The following is a 24,314-nucleotide window of genomic DNA, read 5'->3' as shown; positions in this document are numbered from 1 at the left end:
CTTTTTAGATTAATGTGCCAAGCCATCCGGGAACGTACGGGGTCATCGACCGTGTATCGGACGAGATAAGCCGACTACGAAACGCTTATCAGCCGCCAAAGAACGCCTTTGTTTTCGATGAATTTAACGCCAAACAAGAACACTGATTAAGTTATTATACAAGATGTTTTTCAATATCAAATGTAACTGTCAATCAGTTAAATTTAAAGGTAAAATTAGCAGAAAATATGATATTATTAATTAAAGATGAAACAAATAATGTTTTAAATAGGAAGGTATCTGTAACCTTGTAATCAAAACCGAGACGTTTTTTTACAATGAAACCTCACTTTTGGTAACGAGCAAAAAGATAAAAAGTCATGATTGTTCGTCATTGCACACAAAAAACATTACTCATACATGTACTTCAAAATTTGGCAAGACGTCGACTTCGGAGGCAAACATTGGCTTGGATGCGACTAAAAATACATATGCCCTTAGCCGAACTGCGGTTCCGTGCTCAAGATATAACGCAAAAACAGTATGACACTTATAAATACATCAAAATGACAAACATAGTCAACACTAAACATTATATTTGACATTAACATTAAACCTTGATCATTTTATGAAATGTTAATTATAAAAATCTGAATAAGAGTGACGTCAAGGTATTAAGATGGAAATATAGGACAGAAATAATCGTTTGTAGTGGAACATCTCGTGAACTGTGTCATGGGCTCAGCCCACGCGCGGCGTAAGGTCGGCCGCCCTCCGCGTTCACTCAATATCGCAGTCTGAGACTCAATAAACATGTAGTTAATCTTATTTCATGCTTAAAATGAAATAAACTTTATATTGTGAGCTCTTAAGATTGTTTACTTAACTACTGTGAATATAACGCAGAATAAGTACGAAGGTATAGTTATAAGTATTAAGTATATACGTTTAACATATTATTTTACATTGTACAGAACTTTATGGTTGGTTAATAATGGGTGTTTGTTGAACGAACTTGCAATAGGATTTAATGGTACGGCCATATAATTGTACCTACCTATTATTTTTGGCTGTAATATATTTTGACAATAAAAAAATATATGAGCAAAATTAGCGGTAAGTTATATAGATAGTTTTAACCATTATAATATATATGGATTCAAAAATCCTTTAAAAGTTCTACAAGAATTCTGTAGGGTTTGGTAGCTGGGTCGGCAGTTACAATAATCGGTGCTGTCAAGTTGATGGATCGCCCGGCGATGACGTTGCGGAGACATATAAAACATTCGCCCTCCCCCCACAACCTCCCACTTCCCTTTCATCGCTTTTATTATTCGCCAGGAGGAAACATTTCCTAATCACCTCAAAGTATAGTTCGGTTTCAGCGAACCGAAAACATGATATCAGCTTCAACTCTTTCAAATGTAAATATATTTATATAGGTACATATGGCTATTTTAGTATTTCATGTCAGTTTATAAAATAAATTAACTCAATAAATAATTATACTCTCCGTATTATTATTCAGATCATGTGCCTGCATATTTACTTATTGTATGGTAATCTTATTTTGCATCATAAATATTATAGATAAAAACTATACCTAATCACTTTAATGTCCTTGAAAATAAAACCATGAATTATATATATATATATATAATTAATATTATATATATATATATATATTTTAGATTACATTAACAGAAGTTTACTTGGTGGTAGAGCTCTGTGAAAACCTATCTGGGTAGGTAGCAAACAGTCATCATATATTCTACCGCCAAACAGCGATACTTAGTAGTGTATTGTTCTGGTGAACCAGTCTAGCTACAGGTACAATAGACATAACCTCTTGGGTCCTAAAGTTAGTGGCTTATTAGCAATGAAAAAGATGGTTAATATTTCTTACAAGACGGTGGAGACAACTTAACTTCAAGTGGCACATTTTCGGTCTTTGTATGTATTCCAATTATTCTACTTCCAAACATTGTTTTCCGGTTTGAAACCAAACGGGATTATATAACACGAAGTTCTCATATCTGGCGGTGCATTATCAGTGCAAGGCACTCCTTACACATCGTACATCGTAAATGTCAATAATCGTTGGAAATGAACATTTGTCGTCGGGTGACCCAATACCTATTTACCCTATGGTACTAATAAATACCATATGTCATGTAATACAAAGTTAAAACCGTAAGAATAGAGACGCAGAAACAAATACGTTGTTAGCACATTTGCAATCGTCCTGTTCAGTCATATCCACAGTAGTTAGCGAGAGCAAGAACATTCCTCGGCCGGGCTGACCGGTTTCCCGACACAGGCTGTTTATGGCCGGACCAGATATAAATAGATACACTGCAACATCCATCTTCTTAATGTTTTACTTTTAACTCAGAAGGTACAACGCAGTTTTAAACCACTATAAGGATATTTTGCGAAATAATCTTGAAATAAATTCATCATTCATTTAATTCGAAACGTAAATAAATTTTATACAACGCTACAGCAATCGAATCGACCTAATCTGGTTTTAGTGATAAATCGAACGTCGCGATTGTTATTTCTGATTAGTATAAAGATCTCTTCCGATGTTACTTGTTCATTGTCCAGTCGGAAAACGCGATAAAATCGTTTAGTAGTTTAATAAGACAGTCTACTTCTCCTATCTCGATAACTGTAGGTATAATTTCACTTTCACCAGATGCCTTCGTTTTTAATTGGAACAAAGCTAACACATTCCATTCTGCTGGATTTATTTTCTACATAAAATTAATTAAATTTCAAATAAACGTAATTCAAATGACGTTTTTTATACACGACAGTTGCATAAGCGACCACGTGGAGAAAAGAACGTTGACCCCTGAGAAGTGTCGCTGTACTGTGCTGCTATCACCTTCATCAGATAAAACGTTTCGGTGAACGATAACGAATTTCAACAAAACAATAATCGCAACACGAAACGACCGAAAACATCAGGCTACCTATCAGTTGCGTGATAGTATTGCAAAGTCTGCGCGGCCTTGCTCAATCGTCTCTACATTCTGAGCTATTGCTGGAGTCACCCACTTTAGCTCTCTATTGCATAAACGACCTCGTAATGTCAAAGGAGGTCATTGTCGCGTTTAGTAGTCTCGTTCACCCGCGGATTGCAGGTAAAGTGCTTCTCGTTGCCAGTTAGATAAATTATATCGATTGGACCGTCTCCTTCGACGTGTCTGTGACCCCGATGTAAATAACCTGAGGCGGTAGTACTGTAAACAACTGACGCTGTTTGCGTCAATCATTTGCTCGCCGCGTTTCTGCCTTACCCTACCATTGATGTGTTCGTTGTGCATGCTTCGATTCTATTTTAAGATACCGAAAAACGCGTTACCGGGAAATAGTTTTACTATTGCTTAGGATTTTTTTTTAATATAGGTGTGGTAAATATATGTCACGTTATTCGTTTGAACGAACGATTGCTCAATATTTCTTATAAGAATTGATAAATAATATAACTCTATAAAGCAGATTTCATTATTGTATTTCAACATGTTTTAAAATTTGTGGTCATAAATATAGTTTTTCTATGGAAGGGATTATTTAACTCAACTGTTATACAGCAGTAAAACCAAGACGAACTTCAAAAATGTGTCCCTAATATTACAAGAAACGATAATCACGAAATAAGTAATTTCCATCCGCTTTACATTTTTAATTTTAGTTTACATAAAGTAATATAAATACAGCATTACATACGTACATTAGGCATTTAAAATATTTTATTATGTTTGTCTGTACTAAAATTTCACACTCAAAAGTCAATATGAGAATGTTCATAGTGCATTAGAGCTGCGCGCACAACATACACATATATATATACACGCAATCAGTACGTATTTATAATCTACAGTGTAAGGTGACCTATATGATAAGATTACTTCAATAGCTCAACCACACACAAAGCTTGCAAGTCGTGTCAGTGTGTGAATTCGCGTCGAGCAGCGAGCTCGTACAATGACATTGTCGACCTTGACTACTGCCTCGTATATCAAGCCACATACGTATACACACACATTCACAACAGGAATGTGTTCGTCACGAATGTATTTAAAGATATCGAATAGGTATTATTCGTCTGATTTCAGATGTGCACTCGGACGCCGAACGATTCTATACTTTTAAAAATAAGCGCATGATATTTTTATTCGCGGCAGAGTAAAACCACTCTGAATTTAGACCCATCTCTGTTCGCTTTGATATAGAACAGTTCAACACACGATAAGGTGAATGCCAACGAGCCGTGCAGCGATGCACAACGATCAAGGCCAAGCGACTTAAATTATAATGAGTAGTTTTACTTTGAATGTAATGCGCTCGAACTAAAATTACACAAACACACTGACACATACTTGCATTCAAACAAACTAATACATTATATAATATAAGTGTGGTTACATATTAGCTATTTACTTTATTATATTGTAGACAAGACCAATATAGACTGACTGGGAGTTTATTAAGCGCGGACGAGACACTTGGATGTCAAAATTTATCGAGGAATATAACACAAGAGTAACACATTTCGTTAGACATGAAATATCTCTATTCGGAAATTTTAATATGATTAATACGATGTATAAATGTCTTAATATTTTGTCATATTACAGCTATTATGCTGTTGATCTGAAACCGTAATTGACGTTAATAAAAGATATTATTTACACAAAGGCATTCTAATAAATGATTGGCTGAAATTGTTTTGATGAAAAGTCTCGACATTATGTCGGCGTGTTTTTCTACCGACGGGTCATTATTTTTTTGTGAGAAATATTTACTTTGATGTCGAGCAAATGTTTGTCTCGTTACTGATCTTATGAATATGAAAATATTTTTATACTATTTTGATTATTCGAATTAAGACTATTTAATTTTCTAATAACTTAAATATTTAATATAAAATTTATAATCCGTTTTTTAAAAATACAATAGGTATAAAAAATGATGAGTTAAAACACTTAGTGGTGACTATTTGATTGAAAAGTAAATACGTGATATCTATCGTATATATTTATTCTGATATTGAATAGTAGGTAAAAAAGTGTAAACATTAATTATGAAAACAGTGATTATACCGGTTATTTATTACGTAACGTAAGCAATATTAAAATCTAAAAATATCGTAAACATGTACAAATACTCCATAGAGAAAATCTATTCGAGACAAAATCGTTCGAGTGTGGGTCGTATACGACGATGACACAATAAAGCGTTAAGAAACACGCGTGTGGGGGCGGTCTAACAAGGTCCAAAGGGATATTGATATTATCCCGATAAAGCTATTCTCTGTACATACTTCAACGACAACGATGTTCAATTGAAAATACACGTACAAAATTCCCTTCGACAATTATTATTTATGAAACCATATATTGGCTACATTAAAAAACTTTAACTTTAACTGCAATTTAATTCGAGTTTATTCAATCAAATTTAGATTAAATTGTATTTGAATGCATATAATGTATATCTGTTCGAAATGAAAGTAAACATGAAATAACTATAGTAATTTAAATGTGAATATTAGTTTTAGCGGCTATACGGTTAGATTTACAAAGACTCTATTGCAGAACAATGATATAGGTGAACTGACATAAGCTCAGCACACTCGAGGAAGTACGTGAGTTACGCCTGTTATGCGAATCGCGTAGGTGTATTTCCTTTTCTATTGCTTAGTTCTTTTCCTAGTGACATAATTCAACGCCTCACAACAAACCATACAAATCACGTTTAGAAGTGATTTCTTCTAAATTACAATTTATATGTATGATTAAATGAATGACTTCACTTGACACTTTAAACTAAAGAAAACAGTTTCATAAAGAACATATCATTCGACAAATAAGATATTTTGAAAGCAGGAAAAAATATTGATTATTAACTATAATTTAACTTTGGTTTAACGCCACAAAAGTGAGAGCAGTGTTACTCAACATACTCGTATTGGCCTGCTACTCAGCTCGATGTTGAGGATGATTATAAACCGATGTTGATTACATTGGCTTTCAATGGCTGCCATTTGCCAGAAGCATGTAACAATGACAACAACATTTTAAAATAAAAATAACTAAAAATAATATCAGATTGTAATGTTAACTTCTTTAACGACTATAATCAAGACTGGTTTAGTTAACAATGTAGAAGAATTCCATTAAAATATAACCGGTAGTGAGATAATAGATCGAACATGCCATATATTCTTAGCAAAGTCATCTATATACTGAATACATTTTACGACAAAAGTTTCAACAGATATTCGTGATTCCGTTATGATTAGCTGATTCAGTACAATGTTCTGGTGATCCAGGATGTATTTGTTTCAAGGTAAACTCTGTCACGTTTAGTTCTTAAGTCGAAGACATAAGGATTATAATCTAATAACAATATAAATAGTAAGTTGGGGCCTGCGGTACAACATAATATACAGTCAACAATGCCAACTCTGTTTAAACGTACTTTGCGATACAACAGATGCCCTCGACAAGATAAATGAAACCATTAGAGGCGGATAAAAAATCAGCGGCAGCGTTGATCATAACCAAGGCATTGTTTTTTTTTTAAATATCTGATTATTGTCAGTTAACAGTGATTGACAGTTTAATTTTGTCTCTTATTTTTATCAAGTTACATGAGTATGCTATAAAGTATCTATTAACATCCAAATAAATTTCAATTTTATTTATAAATCCCGTAATCGCTAGTTCTTTTTATATTAAATGCTTTGATGCTACTTGTTGTACAATGACAGACTGTGTGACCGTATCTCGACAAATAGTGCAAAGACGACAAAACTCTACTTGTATCAAGGTTGTCCATCTAGTGGTTACAGCGACTGGCTGAAGGGAGATAATAGAACTAACAAGCGACGCGATGGCAGCGCGTGCGCAACCGACCGAGACGAGCGCTCGACCGTATATCCGCTGTAGTGCCTTCCTAGACTACCTTTTCTATAGAATGTTGTAAGAAAAACTTTCAAACTAACCTTACTATTAATTTTAGATTTGATCATTTATTATAGCAATTGTGTCGACTTTGTTGCGCGCCATGCAAATAGGCAGGACTACAAAAATTCGTATCGTTTCTCACATTGACATTACACCAATTTACACTTACAACATGAATATTTAAAATGTAAGATATTGTATTAGGCTTTAGAAAAAAATAAATGATTCTATATTATTAAGTAACGTTTGATCATTTGTATAATTTCTTTTGATGCATACATGGACTTAGAAAATGAAGGGGGCCAGATCGAACATTAGATACGATCAAAGGGTTGCAAAATCACGCTGCAATAATGAAATTCGTTCCCTACTTCGAAACGCCAGCTGCTCGTGGGGCTCGGATTAAGTAATATTATTTTAACACCAAAACCGCTTGGACACTCAACACTCGTAGAGTTGATCAGATTTATATACTCGAAGATGGAGAAAATTAATTTAGAAAATGCAAAACGAAAACAAGCTTAAAAGATTTTCGATAAACTATCGTGTTGGTAAGACTATTTTTGTTATTACTTATGTTATTTAAAACAGATGAAGTCATAAGCTATCTTCTCTTTATACGGAGTGAGGTCAGCGACCTTTTTGATTAAGGAATCATCAATCATGACTCGCGTACACGGAGAGGATATCGCATTTCACGCTATTGAAATGTTATATTTTATCGTATACATGAACACAGAGTTTGTAATTGGAAAAGCAGCGTTGGTGATAAAAGGGTTTGTAAGAATGCAATGAATTAATCAATCAGATAATCGCGATTGTGACGATATAAAACAACTGACTTACTTCACTGACGTGTAAAATATGTGTGAACCTATAACTTTCAGATACATATATATATATATGTATAAAATTTGCGAATGTATATCATTAAATATTCAAAAAATATAAAATCGAGCTGCTTGTAAATTCTAGACATTTTAATTCATATGTAAACAATAATTACTTATACGTAATCGAATTCAAATACACAAACTAATAGATTATATTCACGTACAATAGGTAGCGTTGGCTAAATCGATTGCCCATATACCTAGTAATCAATCAAAGGTCCTTCAACGGGGTTCGTAACCCTATCGCTGCGACAGAATTAATGATTATTCAAAACGCGAAACAAATAATTTCCGGCTAAGTGAATATAACAAAAGTAACGTGCTAGGTATATGATGCTTCGATTTGCCACTATTTATATAACGACGTGTCAAAAAACCGCAGTGACCTTGGCGCCCCCACGCGGACACAGATACATTCACCTCAGGTGGGGCCTCTGGGGTATGAAAATGTGCCCTACAGGTATTTTCACACGGTTTAATTTCTTACGGCAAAAATAGACGAAGTTTATTTATGATAAACAATGTCTGTATATAATAACCAAATAAATAACTATTAAAAAAATTGCAGGTTAAGACTTTAATAGAGAGTCCATTACGGAATGCCTACATATATAATTTGCACATACATTTCATTGTTGTCTTGTTGAATCTATGTCAACTACATAAACATATCAGAGTTTTATAGGCACTTCTGAATAAATTTGAAGTAACGTGTCGACTTTTTATTCTTCTGAGTTATCTGCAGAGAATTTATAAGCAGATTTTTTTTTTTTTTTTTAAGGAATGAAATAAAAATAATTTCATGTAATATTATAAATAAACGATACATATATAGATTTAGATTTTAAGCTACCTACCAAGATTTAAGATTAATTAATTAACATAACTATTTTCCTTTCGTCTTTTTTTAAAAAGGTTAATTAATTAAATTATAAATACAGACAACATTTAAGTGGCACTAATTTCAATGTGGAAATTCGATATTTTTACTATAAATGCAATAAGAGTACCCGCATGTATGTGTTGCTACACGACTTATCTCTGATAGTTTTAAGTCTCCGTGACTTAGAGAACTTTTATTGATGTATTTAGTCGACAACTAATGCGGGTTACTTTATTAAGCAGAGGATGATACCTATGTAGACATTTAAATGCAAAAATATACAACGGTACAGTCTATTCCAAACAGTAGAGTACAAAAGCCAAATAAACAGCATTTGACAGCGAATTGACGCGATATCATTGGTCGGGTGGCTTGAATTGTCTATGATATTCATTATGGATTTGCGGAAAAATGACAGTTGAACTTCGACGAAACTGTTATCGGTACTTTAAAATTTATGTAAGTAATTCTTTTATTATAATCAAAAATATATTTATGTACAGCGCTTAGTAGTGCACAAAATATTTAAGCTATCAGCGAATGCAAGAAATACGTAAATCTAAGGTTTGTTTATTTTTATTCCCACTTCGATTGGAATTAAATATGAGACTGAATTATTGTAAGTCAAATATTGTAACTTAAAATGTTTGTCACGCGAGTAATATAATACCTAAGTAATTAATATTTAATTCTATGTAACAACTAGGTACATATATTAAAATCAAATACGATAACAGTTTATACATATATTTAGGTAACCTACAAGTTTAGTAAGCACAAAAAAAAAAACAATTAAAATTTGGATAACTATTTCGAGTCAGAAAAGGCCAAATACATATTTATTGGAGTAATGTATCGCATGTTAGAGAAATAGCATGATGAAAAGGCATGAAACAATTAATTTAACTTGTAAGTAAAATAATAATAAATTAGTTTCGTTATTTAAAAAAAAAATCGTTGTATATTGTTTGTACTTTTACATCAACCGAGTATAATCCATCAAAATTAGGGACTAAAAAATAAGCAAACTCTAAGTGAAAAGTATTATGTCCACATGATTTAAGCGGTCAGTGACTTATTTAACACAAAAGTAACATAAGCAATCATAAAACAGTGCTTATAATTGCGATGTTATTTGATGAGTTGATTTATATTTGCCTACTTTATAACAGCAGTTCTGGTTTTGTAAATAATGATTTATTTGTAAGATAATGAAGTTTAATAATTGTCTAATTACTGGGTTAGCGATATTTGAAAAGCATATAATAATAACAGATTGCTTGTTCAAGATTCTTAGAATTAAACTGAAGATGTTCTAATAGTTATGTTTGCAATTTTTTAATTATTGTTTTAAAATTTATTCTTTACGTAGTTATAATCTGCGTAGACTATATTTTACGAGTTCGCAAGTGAGGATCGTAAATAAATTGCGCAGAGAAGTTATAGAGATTGCTTAGCGAAGACGTGCGAGATGGAAAGCAAAAAACAATAAGTCAAGTATAAGATGATAAGTGTGTGAAAAGATATTTCATTGCTTCGCTGAGCGTTGAAGAAAGTGACTTACTATAAAGCTGCGTTCTCATAAGTTAAACTAAGACTAGATTTATAATGACATTCGAAAAACATGTAAAAACCATCTCTTTGATAAAATAACTTAGTGTGTTCTTAACTATATTGTAAAAATTAGCCTTACTTATGAACCATATTAAGCGAGTGTGAACTCTCTTTCTGTCATGTTTTATTTGTCTTTTGAATGAAGAAGATAGCAAGCATTGTTTAACTAAAACAATATGTATAGGTAGAGTAATTAAAAGGTATGTAGTGTTTATGTGCTGCACGCTACTGGTCGAAACCGCGACTTCTATACGCATAAGCGATTAATAAGCTGCGGAACCAATGAACAGGATGCTTCGTAAATGACCATAAAGTGGCGTTTTTTGTACCTAAGGTATATTTTTTAGATAGACATATTTTTTATTGAAAGTAGCTCAATCTAAATTATATAAACTTCACAGAAGTGTTCCAGTTGATTATTAAAAAACTAGAACATTTATATTTTTTTGCAACCATTATTTAGGCTATACATTTATGACATGCCCAATCAACGAGTTCTTCAAGTTCGACTGCGGTTACTAGTTTTGAAACAATTTATAAAAAGTGCCAGCGCGAATGAAGTAAAAATAAAAATTTAATATGTATAAAAAGAAGTCAAGAGCAAGCCAAGAACGGCGACGTCGTTGTCTGAAGAAAATTAACTTTGAATGGACCAATTTCTTCATAACGAACGAAATTACATTTTTTTTTCTTGTAGCTATATTTGAGATTACCCTTTTCAATTTAATAATGGAGACGAAATAATGACTCCGACAAGTCTTCCCCGTTTTATGACAATGATTTTTCAAATGTCTTCATAAATTAATATTACATATTTTAAGAATTGTTTCGTTTAATGAATACAATATTGGAATATATTTAGGGTGCGGCGTTCTTTTTTTTTTTGGGTTTGTACATGATTACGTAATTTAATGAGCGTATTGCACGTGCGTGTATTAATTTGTAGTCGTTGTTTATACTAAATTAAAAACCAAAACAAAAAAAAATCAATTAATATTTTTCTTGTCAAAAACAATCTGTACTATAACAAAAGTAACTTGTATTCCCTTTGTTTACAATTTGCACAACTTCTAATGAAATGGACCGTACGTGTAATTCATTATTATATATATATCTTGTACGCATACATATGTGGCTTGTCAAGCGCTGCGATTTACCATCAGAAGTGGCCTCTAAACCGGTCGGACCGGCGCGCCAGCTCTTCGACGAAACTCTTGCATCCAGTTCACTCTTAAATTGTTTATGTTGTATGCTTTATCGCATATTAAAAGGACTCCAAATAGAAGCCAACTCGGCCCAATCAATTTTATAACGGATTTATAATAAATTTTTTTTGTATTGTTTTCAATCTCAAAACAAGTTATTTTTAATATTATAATATAATTTAATCAGTATTCATGCTAAATTAAATGATCACCTTTCTAATAAAGTTAGGTTAGTTTTACTGAATTTCCATAAAATTTATCTTTGTTAACAAACAATAACACGAAAAATAAGTAAAGTGAAATTAATTCCAAGTTAAACAAAAATCTTCGAGCTCAAAATATATCATAAATTGCTGTTATCATTGAGCTTTGGCTAAAAATATAATGTTAATATACATCACTAGTCGGCTGGATACTAATAGGAGGGAGCGTCCCCCATCCCAACTGTCTCACCATTTCTCCCCGTAGATTGATGATAGATTAAACATTGTACTATTCTGGCAATGAATGTACATATTTTAGGCCTTAAGCGTTAAAGTTAATTTTATAAACAAATGCATTTCATATGTAACCTATTTTGAGTATCATTTTTGTATCATATATTGATCTTTTATTGCTTCGTTATATTCAGATTGATAATGAAATTAATTATACGCATATGCATTTAATTGCATGACTGCAATACTATATAATAATTATATTAATAAATAACATCGATTATAATACATTTCGGCGTTAATTTCTTAATATAATATAGGAAGCTTTTTTTTTTTAATTGATCTAAAACATAAACGTATTCAAAGTTAACAAATATAGATCTATCGTTGTACTAATATTGCATAATAGTTATAGTTCAAGTGTTTTGCTACATATATACATAATCTATATAAATTCATAGTGTGTATGAATAATCGTTGCATGCAAGCTCCGTTAATAATTCGGAATATATTTAATAGACAACCTTTTTGAAAATAGTAACATAAATTTGTTATTCTAATACAGAATAAAAATGTAATGTCTTTGAGGAATACAATACGCCTCCGTTTTCTATAATGGGATAAAACGGGATACACAATAAGACCGCGTGACACTATCATCCGTATTATATACTCGTACTATTTATATGTATATTGTTAGTATTAAAATTTCAAATATATCGCTAACTTGATTGCTAGTTGAAATGGAAGTTTAATCATACCGTACAGAAGTTTATTCATGTTGTTCAAATTGATGTTTTTGGATAAATTATTATGTTCTCGTATTTTAAATTTTCCATTTTAACCTTGAACGTGTCGCGATGAGTATTACTCATGCAGTGTTCCTCCTATGTACGTCGACTTACTAGCTGTTTAGCGGTCACTAATCAAACAGACAGCATTGTTTACTAAGAATGGGTGAAACGCAACTATATAACCTAGCCCATACAATGTCTACGTTAACTTAATGTTCTCTGCGATCAGTATGTGACTTTTTTCTCCTAAGTACTTCCAACCCACAGTCAATCATGTCATACCGACGATTAGTCGATTAGTCATCCTTGCACTTTAACTTAACAACATATTTATTAATTAGTATCAATATAATTAATTAAATGCTATGCCATGATTGGAATTGCCCAAATAAGTAGACTTTAGATTCATAATATAACCATATACTACTATATAAAGAATAATATGAGATGATCGTGTAGTATTGATTCAATATTAAATAAAGTTTCGTTTGCAGAAAAGGCTGATATAAACAAAACATTAGGTTTATCAGTATTGTGCAGTGAGCGGAGACATCGGCCCGTAGCGCCCGGTCAAGGTATCCGGGCCAAAGGTCGATGACAGCGCTGCAACGCCTCAGCCTCTGACTTTGACACCGGCGTACGGTGTACCACTTACCGCCAAAATTCATGTCCATTTCCAAATACATTGTGGCAATAAATAGGGTTGGAAAAAAGTCGTAATTTTAATTTAAGAATCTGACCTGATGATATAGATTCGTTTTCCGATTTGGGCGTCGTGGGTGGCATCGGCAACGGCATGGATGGCAAAGGTTGAGTGGGTGCTTGCTGTTGCTGTTGCATTGTACATGTGTTGCCGAGCAGTGATTGCGCGGTGTTATAGGTGATGCCATCATCGTATCCCCATAGCTCGAGCCCGCCGTATTCAGGCGAGGCGAGCGACTCCGGTGACATAACCATTGCCGGGGGTAAACCTAAAGCCGACGAAGAGGTGACTTCTGACGAGCTCTCTTCGAGCATTCGCAGCGGAAAGCCTCCGTTGTTAGACCAGCGGCGTCTCATGTCGAAGAGCGTGTCATACGCCCTCGTATCCTCGACTGCCGACGGACATCCTCCGCTCCTCAACACTTCACTTTTGCTTCGCACTTTAACTATCTAACGCTATAATATTATCAACATCCACTAGTCTCGGCGGCGTCGAAACCGAAACGAATCGCTTCTCACAGTCGACCGGCTTCGAGTTCACTCCAATAAGACTTGTTATTCCGTTAAAAAACTCTTAATACACACAACACTATTTAGCTTAGCCAAAAAGTTCACAAGTTCTCCCGAATATACAAATTCGGAAGAAGTTACCGCGTAAGTTTGATAGAAATATAAGCACGTTACACGCGCGCGACCGTCGTCAACGAAGTACGTAGAGCGAGCGAACAAGCGACGCGGCCGCTCTCACTACTCACTGCCACGGTCGAGCGTGACGTCACGCCACCCCGCGCCCGCAGCGTGCTCCCCGCGCGCCCCGCCACGGCGCGCAGCCGTGGCACAGAAAGTCAAGTCACCGGGCGACAGAATGTAGCGCGCCGATAACACCATCGCTTTAATTTATGAAGTAGATTCTTCTTCGCACTATCAAAACAACTTTGTTGTGTGTTACACAACTTTTGAACCTGACAAATTAATTTCCTAATTAAGACGAAATTTGCTACGTATTATCCGATTTAGCACTTTGAAATAATTAAAATTACTAGAGTATTTAAGATGTTCAGCGTAGTCTAAAGTAAGCTTTAACCTTTAATTGGGTTCTATAACAGAAAAAAATACTAAGTAAATACCAGATCAATAAATTAGTTTTAAAACCAAACAAAAAAGCGAAACTACAATTTTTTTTTCTATCGTTTTTTTTTAATTCCGCTCATGGATTCATACGATCATGTTTTAGTAAATGTAATACTACTACTACACGAATAAAAATATTTTTTATTCTTTCTTTTTTAAGTGAAGTAACACTTGGCTAAGAACTTGCTTAGCTTACACACGGTCTATTTCTGTTTATTTAGTTAATTGGATTGACTAGTATTATTTTCATTAAAAAATAATAAAACTAGTATTCAACGTTCCTATTGTATGGTCACTAGATGTGAAATTCAATTATAATTCAATACAGCCGTAAGATAGAACGCACGAACAAAATTGAGGTAACTTTAAATTAAATTTAATCATGTAAAATTCAATTCAAGTAACTGGAAAAAAGTAAATTTGGTTTTATGATTGATTGATCAATAATATAACATAAATTTCAGTCTACAACTGCTGTGAATTCTTATTAAAAAAAATTAAGACAGACAGACAAAACTTTAAAATTCCAAAAAAGCCCAGTTGTTTTTGGCGTGATATAAATGCATATATCTTGATTTAAGATGATAAAGCGAAGGTCGTAAACGAAAAAATGGCACATCGACCCAAATTGCATCTAGGTTATCTATGTTTTTGTGGTGACATACTTTACAATCAATTTTGAATCTATATTACATCACGATAATTTGAAAATCGAATTTGAGGGATGTTCGGAAATCTGTATGCGTTTCGTATTTACAACGGGTACTAATTAGTCTCAAGCAAGCAATGTATGAGTTGTGTGCAAAATACAATATATCGAGCAGATTATATTAGGCAGTATGACGTATCCATCATTCTCGTCACAGAATCACGTGTCCGCGCGGATCGTTGACCTCCATGTTTTGGAAATACGCATCTCTTCTTGTGTATGAGAATTCGCATCACTATAGTCAAGCTTCCGTGACATTTAAACTATTTATCAGCTAACGTTTGTTGGTCCATGAAACGTATAATATATAAGTTTTAATTTTCCATCCATTTAACCGATAGTGGGTGTTAAGTCATTTATATATTTCGCTGTGATTTATTTTTAATCGCTAGTACAATTTTTCAATCTTAACAAGATTGGTTTTTGTCAATTCATAATATAATTGTCACTATAAGAATTTAATATTATTCAGGTGTTTTTTTTTAACATTATTGTTTAATCTATGGTATTCTGACGGGTAAATACATTATGGTACGAGCATTACGTTACTCACCTCTACTTATATTTGGTCGACTAATATGCTTCTAGATTTATTTGCTTTTTTATGTGACAGTAAAATATATATTTCTGTTAAGGTGCGTTTCCACTAACATATGTTAATTTCTGTGATTACAACTATTTTTAAAAAAGGCAAAAAAAAACAACAAATGGTCCATTAATATAATCCTCACTTTCATTTATCCTAAATAATTAGCTAAGAATAGCCAAGAATATGCAATTAAATTACTTATTAACTTCATTACTTTGATAAAGATATCTTACATAATATTGAATTTATAATATTGAATACGTGCATTAACAAAGTGATTCGACGGTTTGATCCACCACTAAATCATGACAAGACAGTTGAAATGATTTAACAATAAGTTTTTTTTGTTATTTATCTGTGCTGTTTGTACAATGTACAGTCGTGATGTTGGCTAGTCGTGCGTGCCACATTATTCGAATAGTCGTATTCCCCTTCCCCTCATTTATATCGATAAAAATCTAAAATCCAATTAATTAAATATAATACTTTTTTTATATCAATCGAGAATCAATATGTAATTAATATTACCTGATATAAATTTTAATACATAACTAATGATTTGTTTCTGACGATTTTAAAACATTTATATAACTTGTATTTCTACATTGTTTTTCTTTAATAGTAGACAATGTTTGTAGTTGGTTGCTTACAAGTAGGAACTTTTTCGTTGTTTTTAATAAAACCACGGACAACTTAAATAAATTAAACAGTTACTGTAATATATTAGTACTATCACGCCTGCATCAGACGGCAGAGACAGCTTTATGGGAATCAGGATAGTATATCCATGGTCATAGTGTAATTTTCATTTCGTCTTATTTCATCGCTCTTTGCTTTTATAGCAGTTCTTATTTTTAAATAAATATAATTCATTTTTTTTGACAGATTTTAAATCGTCTGTCTCTATGTATTAGCTAAATTAAGTCACAAAAAACACGCTTTTTTTTTTTCGTGTTACGATTTCAACATGTTATAACTACTTAAAAAAAATTATCTCATGAATCGGCATTTATTGACAGGAGATAATTTGAATAAATCATTGTGTGTAATAAAACTAACTTCTGTAAAGTTATTAAAAAAATCGTGACCGACACCGACCATCTATTATCTATAAAAAATGCAAATATACCACGAATATTATCAATCTTAAGTCGATAGTGATAGATCCAGGGTCACAAACACTGCTTCGTAGGAAATTAATAATATATAATCAATTATACGGACAAATTCTCACTTTATCGCAATCGAACCGAAACGCTATCGTTGCTGTTTAGCAGATTTCCTATTCTACTAATAAACGATCCTGTTACGATTCGATGATGGATCGGAATAGAATGGAAATGTATCATAATTAATAAATCCGTAGAATTAGCTCAGCCACAGGTCACAAATGTATATCAATTATTTTTCGTAAAGTAAATCGTGCTAAACGAATGAAACTATTATAGCATTTAACATTAGTACCTATTTTATTATATGAATACTTAATAATTAATACGTTTGGAAGCGATTTAACTTACCCACAGTAATGAAATTTATCGTTTAAAATTGTAACGGAAGCGTTCAAGTCCAGATATTTTATTTTATTTATGAAAAGTTTAATCATTGTGAACATTTATCGATTCAAAGGTCAGCTGCGACGCTTCACGCGAGATCTTGGTTATATATGACATTCGGCATGGTGATTACTTATATCCTGGCCTACTTTATTGCATATATTATATTAAAGGTTTCATAGTGGACTGTCAAAATATTTCTCTTATAATATCATCGTAAGCGCAGACAATATACTTTGCGGAATTTTATTATCATACGTAATTATTATGGTGGTGCATATGAGACAGCAAAATATAGTCATACATAATATAAGTATTTCATTGAATACATATTACAAACAAAAATATGTTTTGGTAAGTTTATATACGTAACAACAAACCACAAATGATTAATATCTTAAAGTTGGCATCAAGCCATACACTAAGTTTGTTGTGCTTTTTAGAAATGGATGACAATAAATAACAAGTTATCGGAGATATATTTATTCTTTAGACTAGTTCCTTTTTTACACAGACCTTTCAAATACTTCGCGGACAGGACTTCGTCATTTGTCTTACCTGTAACAAAAAAAAACCGTTAAATAAATTAATATATACATACCCTTTCTTACTTAAAGTAATTGTATTATTTTTTGCTTTATCAATTCTTCAATAGATTCTATTAAAAGTAGTTCACATGGCCGGTAACGCTTACTTGCAACATGACAAGATTGCATGCGCTCCCAACCGGTTCAAATTTTCCTCAACTTGTCGCACCTTTTTAAGTTGGGTGGGTAGTCGTTGTCATGTTTTTACTAGTGAATAGTGATGCAGGCGTATAAAAAGTAGACGCGGCGGAATGGTCTGCTGAAGCGCAATTAAGACCAAGGTCTCCGGGTTATCAAACTCGTGTCGGCGACTCGCGATGCTTGCCGCGCCTCGTTGGCAATGCAAAAAAATATAGCGAATAATAAAGTCGATGGTATTAAAAGATAATAGCAGGGTTAACACGCCGGCTGCATAGTCTTAAATGCCTACGCAGGACCGGCCATTCGTCACGCTTTATAGCGGAATAATAAGGCGACTGAGCCTCTACTAACCGATGCCATTATTATAATACATGCACTCCTTAAATTACCCGTTCGCGTTAACGTTACAACTATTTCACTTTGGCAATTATTATTTCTATTTTTTAAACTTGCATATAAAACGTTTATAATATGAACATGTTGGAAATTCCAAAGCTACGTATAGTCTGGCCAGGAGCCATTAGATACAGCTAGAGGAAGTCAAGGCATCCCTTGCATACGCAATGTTCGAATCCTGTTCGTTGACTTCTATGCACTTGACAGTCACTGATGTCATACACACTAATGTGACCTGGTAAGGAACCGTTCTGTTATATACAGTCACACGAACACTTACATAATACACAATGCAAATTAAACGTTAGATAAAGACAGGCTTTATGTAGAGCGCTTTAGCTTTGCTTTCGTTTGCAAGACCTATTGCACTTTTGATCTATTTACTCTACATAACAGTGACAATTAATATACGAATGAAAATAAGACTTAGGCGATGAAACATAAAGTTTGATTTTGATTTTTATTAAGATATTTCCTAGTCTGTGAGTTTCATCCCATCATTTGCGTGTCGTGAACTCTGGAAATATGATATTAGTGCATAATTTGTACTTGCATATGATGAACGTAGAATTTTGATTCAATCGAATAATTTTAAATGTTTTTCTCAAAGAACTATATTATTTTTATTCAACCGGCAATAGAATACTTCATGGTAATTTACAAAATTAAAAAATAAAAAAAATACGAGTTTAGATGCGAATACTGGTTATTTTTTCCAGCAAAGATATATTACATGAACTTATACACGGACACGCCGGAAAGTTACACAAACACGGTGGATATATGATTTATAATTTGTATTTGATCATAACTAAATTACACTAACTCTCTGAATAATATTTAGAGAGTACGCTCCGAAGCGATAACATTTCAAAGCAATAATACTACAAAGCGAATATAACAAACTTATTATTTGAAACATTGTCTGCAATGCAAAAACCATTTGCTACATAGAATCAAATAGGTCAGCAGAAATACACTGATGCGACCGTTGTACGTTGCGCGTGAGTCGACTACAGATGACTACAATTAGTCGCACAAAGTCACAATAGTAGTTCTTAATGCATTAAACGTAGAGCATAAAATATGTGGTAAAAATTTTGTTGCCGACCGTACAATGCAACATAAGTTGCGTAATGCATTGTCCTTGTTGTGGGGTAGTGATGACACAATATATGGAATTGGGACATCAGTGTTACTGAGCTACGAGACGCTTTCGAATGATTAAGTTTAGTTAAATACATTTCAGAAACAAAATAAATTTCACCAACATCAGAAGTAAACGAAATACAAAAGAGCTAAGTTTAAGTGGTCATTAGAAGAATATTTAATATTTTAAATTTAGATTTTTTTAATTTGAAGACGAATTGGTAGTGTAGTAGGCGGTAAGTCATTTCTCATGTTCACAGCGGAACAATATGTAGACAAATATCTTTTATATTTTTATACTACAAAACTAAGTATCTATTTATTTCACTGACATGGACGATGTCGTCTGTCAGAGGAAACGTTGACTCCAGCTAGGAGTTAGGGAATTTGCCAAAAAGCTATGTTTAAGAGTTTATTATAGATACGGATTGACAACTTAAGACGTATTCTGCTTCTTTGCCAACTTTGCAATTAGACAAAATAATAATGGTTTCTACTTTAAATATTATAAAAAATATATACATGTGTGTTTTATGACTTGAACGTGATCATTGATATATTTAGAACTGTAATTATCCAGATGTGCTACCATTGTCATTTATAAATAAATATGATGATATGATTTATCTCCTATAATCGCTCATAGCTCAGACAGCTCCCTGGAGACCATTAATACTAAACTTCATATTTATCACTTAAGTAAGTCCACTTCATCGGTGCATCAGAGCCAAGGTTTAATGTGTAAAGTATAATTGCATGCGTCAGTAAAACGGCTTGTCAGACCATTAGGAATAACATTGGTAGTAGCTCAAATTGAAGGTAATTATATCTAATTGCGAGTCACGGTCATGGCCAATAAGCAAGAACACGAGAGGTGGGCAGAAGGTCTGCGACTCCTAGAGAATCACCTAGGTAAATTTGTCACTTAAATTTGTAAACAAACACCACCAGTCAACAGTGAACTGATTTGGTCATAATTATCAATATTTAGACAATTTAAATGTGGCTATTAATGAAATAATAAATGTTATTTATCAGCTCCACTTCAGCACGTATTACGTACATATCTCTATTTCTTGTGTAATCGTTATTTTATTCATAACACATACCAAACTAGTTGTAATAGAAGATTATAAAACAGTGTTTACGTCACTGAGCCTTACTACAGCCATTTAATACAGCCTTACTTTGAAACATATGAATTATGCTTTAGTTGTTGTTACAGAAAGAATGGGTCATATTTTAAATTGTTCATCAAACTTTGTCTAGATTATTGTTAGGTTATTGTGGACGAACTTCTATGATACATGCAAAATCTTATACAAGATTTTGCAACAGTGAATATACTTAATGATATTTAATATTTATGTTAATTTAATGTTAGATGAGAAGAATGAGTCTTGTTTTAATTCCGTATAGCCTATTAAGGGGATTGCCAACAACGGTTTCTCGATAGACACCTACGAATGTTTGTCCTAGTTGCAATGCTGGACCATCGCCAAGGCTAGGTCCATAGACTAAGCAGGGATTTAAGTATTTTTAGATATCCCATCCACAAGATTATGCCATGAGTCGGCGCTCCAATTCCGTTAACAATATGTAACATGACACAACCCAGATAAAAAATATTTCAAACGCGAATGTTTAAAACGAAAAAAATCAAAAGTATTCTCTAAATAAAATTCTTACAGTACAATAGGAAAATTACTAAGACTGTGACGAGAATTACAAATAGAATCGGCAATAACCGAATACAGCCGAAGTCACGTACGACCTAACACACGACCCCTGAATGTAACACGATGAAATGTCCCTGTAAATAACACGAGTATGAAAATAGTGCAGTATAAACACATAGAACGTATTATTCAAGCTGGTTCGGTTCACGTTGAATGCTCGCGGTCTACAGGCAAATGTTGCTATATTAAATTTATTGCATCGTAACTTGTTGCTATGATCGAAGGACGGCAACAAAACCGGCCGTATTACCAGCAGGCCTATTGTTTACTGAGAATAAAAGTGGAATGGCTGCGGTGGCTGGTATGGCGTCGTCAACGTGCACTTGTTTAAACTCCAGACATAGCTATAGCTCGGATATAACGAGAATATTTTACTACCGTATTGCGCCACATAATCCTTCCCACAGTAGGGAAATTCTTACACCAGGCATGTATTTTAAAAAACGCTCTTCTAAATCGAACACGTTTATGATCTTCCAGAAGCCATAAATTTTATTATAATTATAATACTTAATGTGAACAATAAAGCGAATTTTATAAGATATTCTCAAAATAAGAGAGATTTACAAAATTAAAACTCTTGAGCCCGTTTTAATTATTACGGTTAGTGTTAATCATCATACACTATTAAAATTAAAAGGAATCAAGGAAGACTATTCGTATACAAATCCCAGAATACTTCATAAAATCTACGACATTTATGGAAAACGCATAGATAGAATATAATCTTGAAAATATGTACATATTCATTGATTCATTATTTATTAAATAAGTCAGATATTTTTCTGATGTTTTTTTTATTATATTTATTTTATTTAGGATGGTTAAACGGAATGTTGCTTACGGTATTTCCTATATTAAATGTACGCACCAAAGGTTACCGTATAGTTTTTTTTATATAAGTAAGACCTATAATTATGGTAGGCCATAAAGAATAAGAATGGCGCAACCTTTTGACTTTTAATTATTGAACACAACCAACCGACAATAGCGGAATGGAACGAGTGCTGCTTGAATCGAGGTGATGCCCTTTAATAAAAGCCGTTAAATCATTTTCCAGATCTCATCTATTATTGAGATGAACTCGAAGTGTAATTCTCATCATATCTGAACGTGAAGTTAGAAAAAATCTCGTTATAAATAAGTAACTAACAATAGAATAGAACAATAAGCTGAGCAAATAACACAGTGTCTAACTCAAGATTAAGAATGAGGGCACTGCTGTCAGCGAGTACTAAAATATTCATTTCCCAGTGACGTCATCAAGTTTTTAAATAATTGCCGAAAACTGGAGCCGTTTTGACTCTTAAAAGTTTTGTATCAAGCTGTTAAGGCAACTAAACGACAGCTCCATTAAGAATAAGTATACCAGGTGAATATTTTCTTAATGTTTCGAATCCTGTTTCCACGAATGTTTATTTAGTTTATAAAAAAGTAATTCTGCAATATATTTGCAGCTTGCAGGGCATGTTACAATGTGGTTTTGCCCGTGACACGTTGAAAGCTACGGATCACGTCTCTAGCTCATGACTAGTTTCTACCTTACACCGTATATTCCAGTCTGACATTTCAACGGTCACTATCGCCTTAATTACGCCTACTATTTTTTTTTCTATTCTTATCTTTCCATTTATTTTATGCCATGGTCTGTTACGGTTCACGTAAGCGCATTAAAATAGCTCCGTGGATGCAACGGAATATTTTTCCACTAAAAGTAATATTTATAAAAGCGACGTCGTTTCCTTCGGTTTATTGTACATTCAGAATATTAACATCAATAGCGATTCTAAGCCCAGTATCATTACGACAATTTTCTTTAGCTATAAGACAATATGGCTAGCTACTTTCTTTATTGAAATTTAAAAATCGAATAGTTTACTTTTTTTAACAACTTTGTTATATGCCAGAGAGCCGTTGTTCTAAATAAGGGCGCGTTCAGATTCACATTTTCTACTCTACATATCTTATATCGCACAAATTCAGTCGCAATAGTAAAACTCCATCTTCTGTTCCAGCTTTAGTTCTCGGAAGTGATAACTCCGGACATCTATCAATCATCATATCAAGTCAACATTTTGTTTGCCCTCGTTGTATTCTCCGCACTAAACTGCTTCCGTGACACTAAATCAAAGACTTTACGTCTTTGTTATTACTAAACGTTACGAACAAACACATACATGTCCATGTTACTTGATTCATTCGCTGCGAAAAGTATTAAGCAAAAACTTCATTAAACTAATGATAAGTCATGTTACTAGTGGGAAGCGCAATTTAAAAAGGATTAACAATATTTTACCCACCTACGCAACTTGCTCGTATTATACGATCGTAATATTTTATGTCCAATAGAGATAGATAAATACGCTGGTTAACTATAACCTTTTAGACAGATAAAAAAATCATAAAACACAAGTCTTAAAAAATGTACTCTACATTTAAAAAATGTTATAGTTACCATTAAACGTTATCTAAGGAATGCACGAACAGTTCTTGTATCTATGGTACTATGACAGCTACGATCATGAAGAAATCGGTTATACTGCAGCGTTGGACGTGCCCTTGAAAAGCGATAACAAGCATTTGTCGAGAACTTACGTAACGAACGAATGAACCGAGACGAGGAATGCACATGTACATCTCTGTGCATATTAAATTGAAACTATTAAACAATTTAAAAGCAACTTCATGTTTCCTAACAACATATGCAAGTGTTTATCGAACTCTTAATAAGTGTTTCAATATTATTATAAAATTTATTGTTATAAAATTACTTTAAAAATATTTTTTATTGCATACTTCATAAGCATGTGATGTTTTACTTATTCAT

At 33.0% G+C, this 24,314-nt stretch overlaps 2 protein-coding genes across 2 annotated transcripts in view; both read right to left on the bottom strand.

The window, feature by feature from the left end:
* LOC113400082 (ecdysone receptor) overlaps positions 1 to 14,226 on the bottom strand; it is a 28,013-nt gene extending 13,787 nt beyond the window's left edge. Inside the window, 2 exon segments of the mRNA XM_026639476.2 lie at positions 13,529 to 13,871; positions 13,873 to 14,226. Coding sequence (XP_026495261.1) covers positions 13,529 to 13,871; positions 13,873 to 13,896 — 367 coding nt within the window. The 5' untranslated portion in view covers positions 13,897 to 14,226.
* The window catches only part of LOC113399906 (secretory phospholipase A2 receptor-like), a 311,961-nt gene that overhangs the window by 28,819 nt on the left and 258,828 nt on the right, over positions 1 to 24,314 (bottom strand). The window lies entirely within an intron of this gene.

This window comes from Vanessa tameamea, chromosome 8 (genome assembly GCF_037043105.1).
Source record: "Vanessa tameamea isolate UH-Manoa-2023 chromosome 8, ilVanTame1 primary haplotype, whole genome shotgun sequence".
NCBI lineage: Eukaryota > Metazoa > Arthropoda > Insecta > Lepidoptera > Nymphalidae > Vanessa > Vanessa tameamea.
The sequence above is the reverse complement of the archived record's forward strand: the minus strand, read 5'-3'. Positions and strand labels throughout refer to the sequence as shown.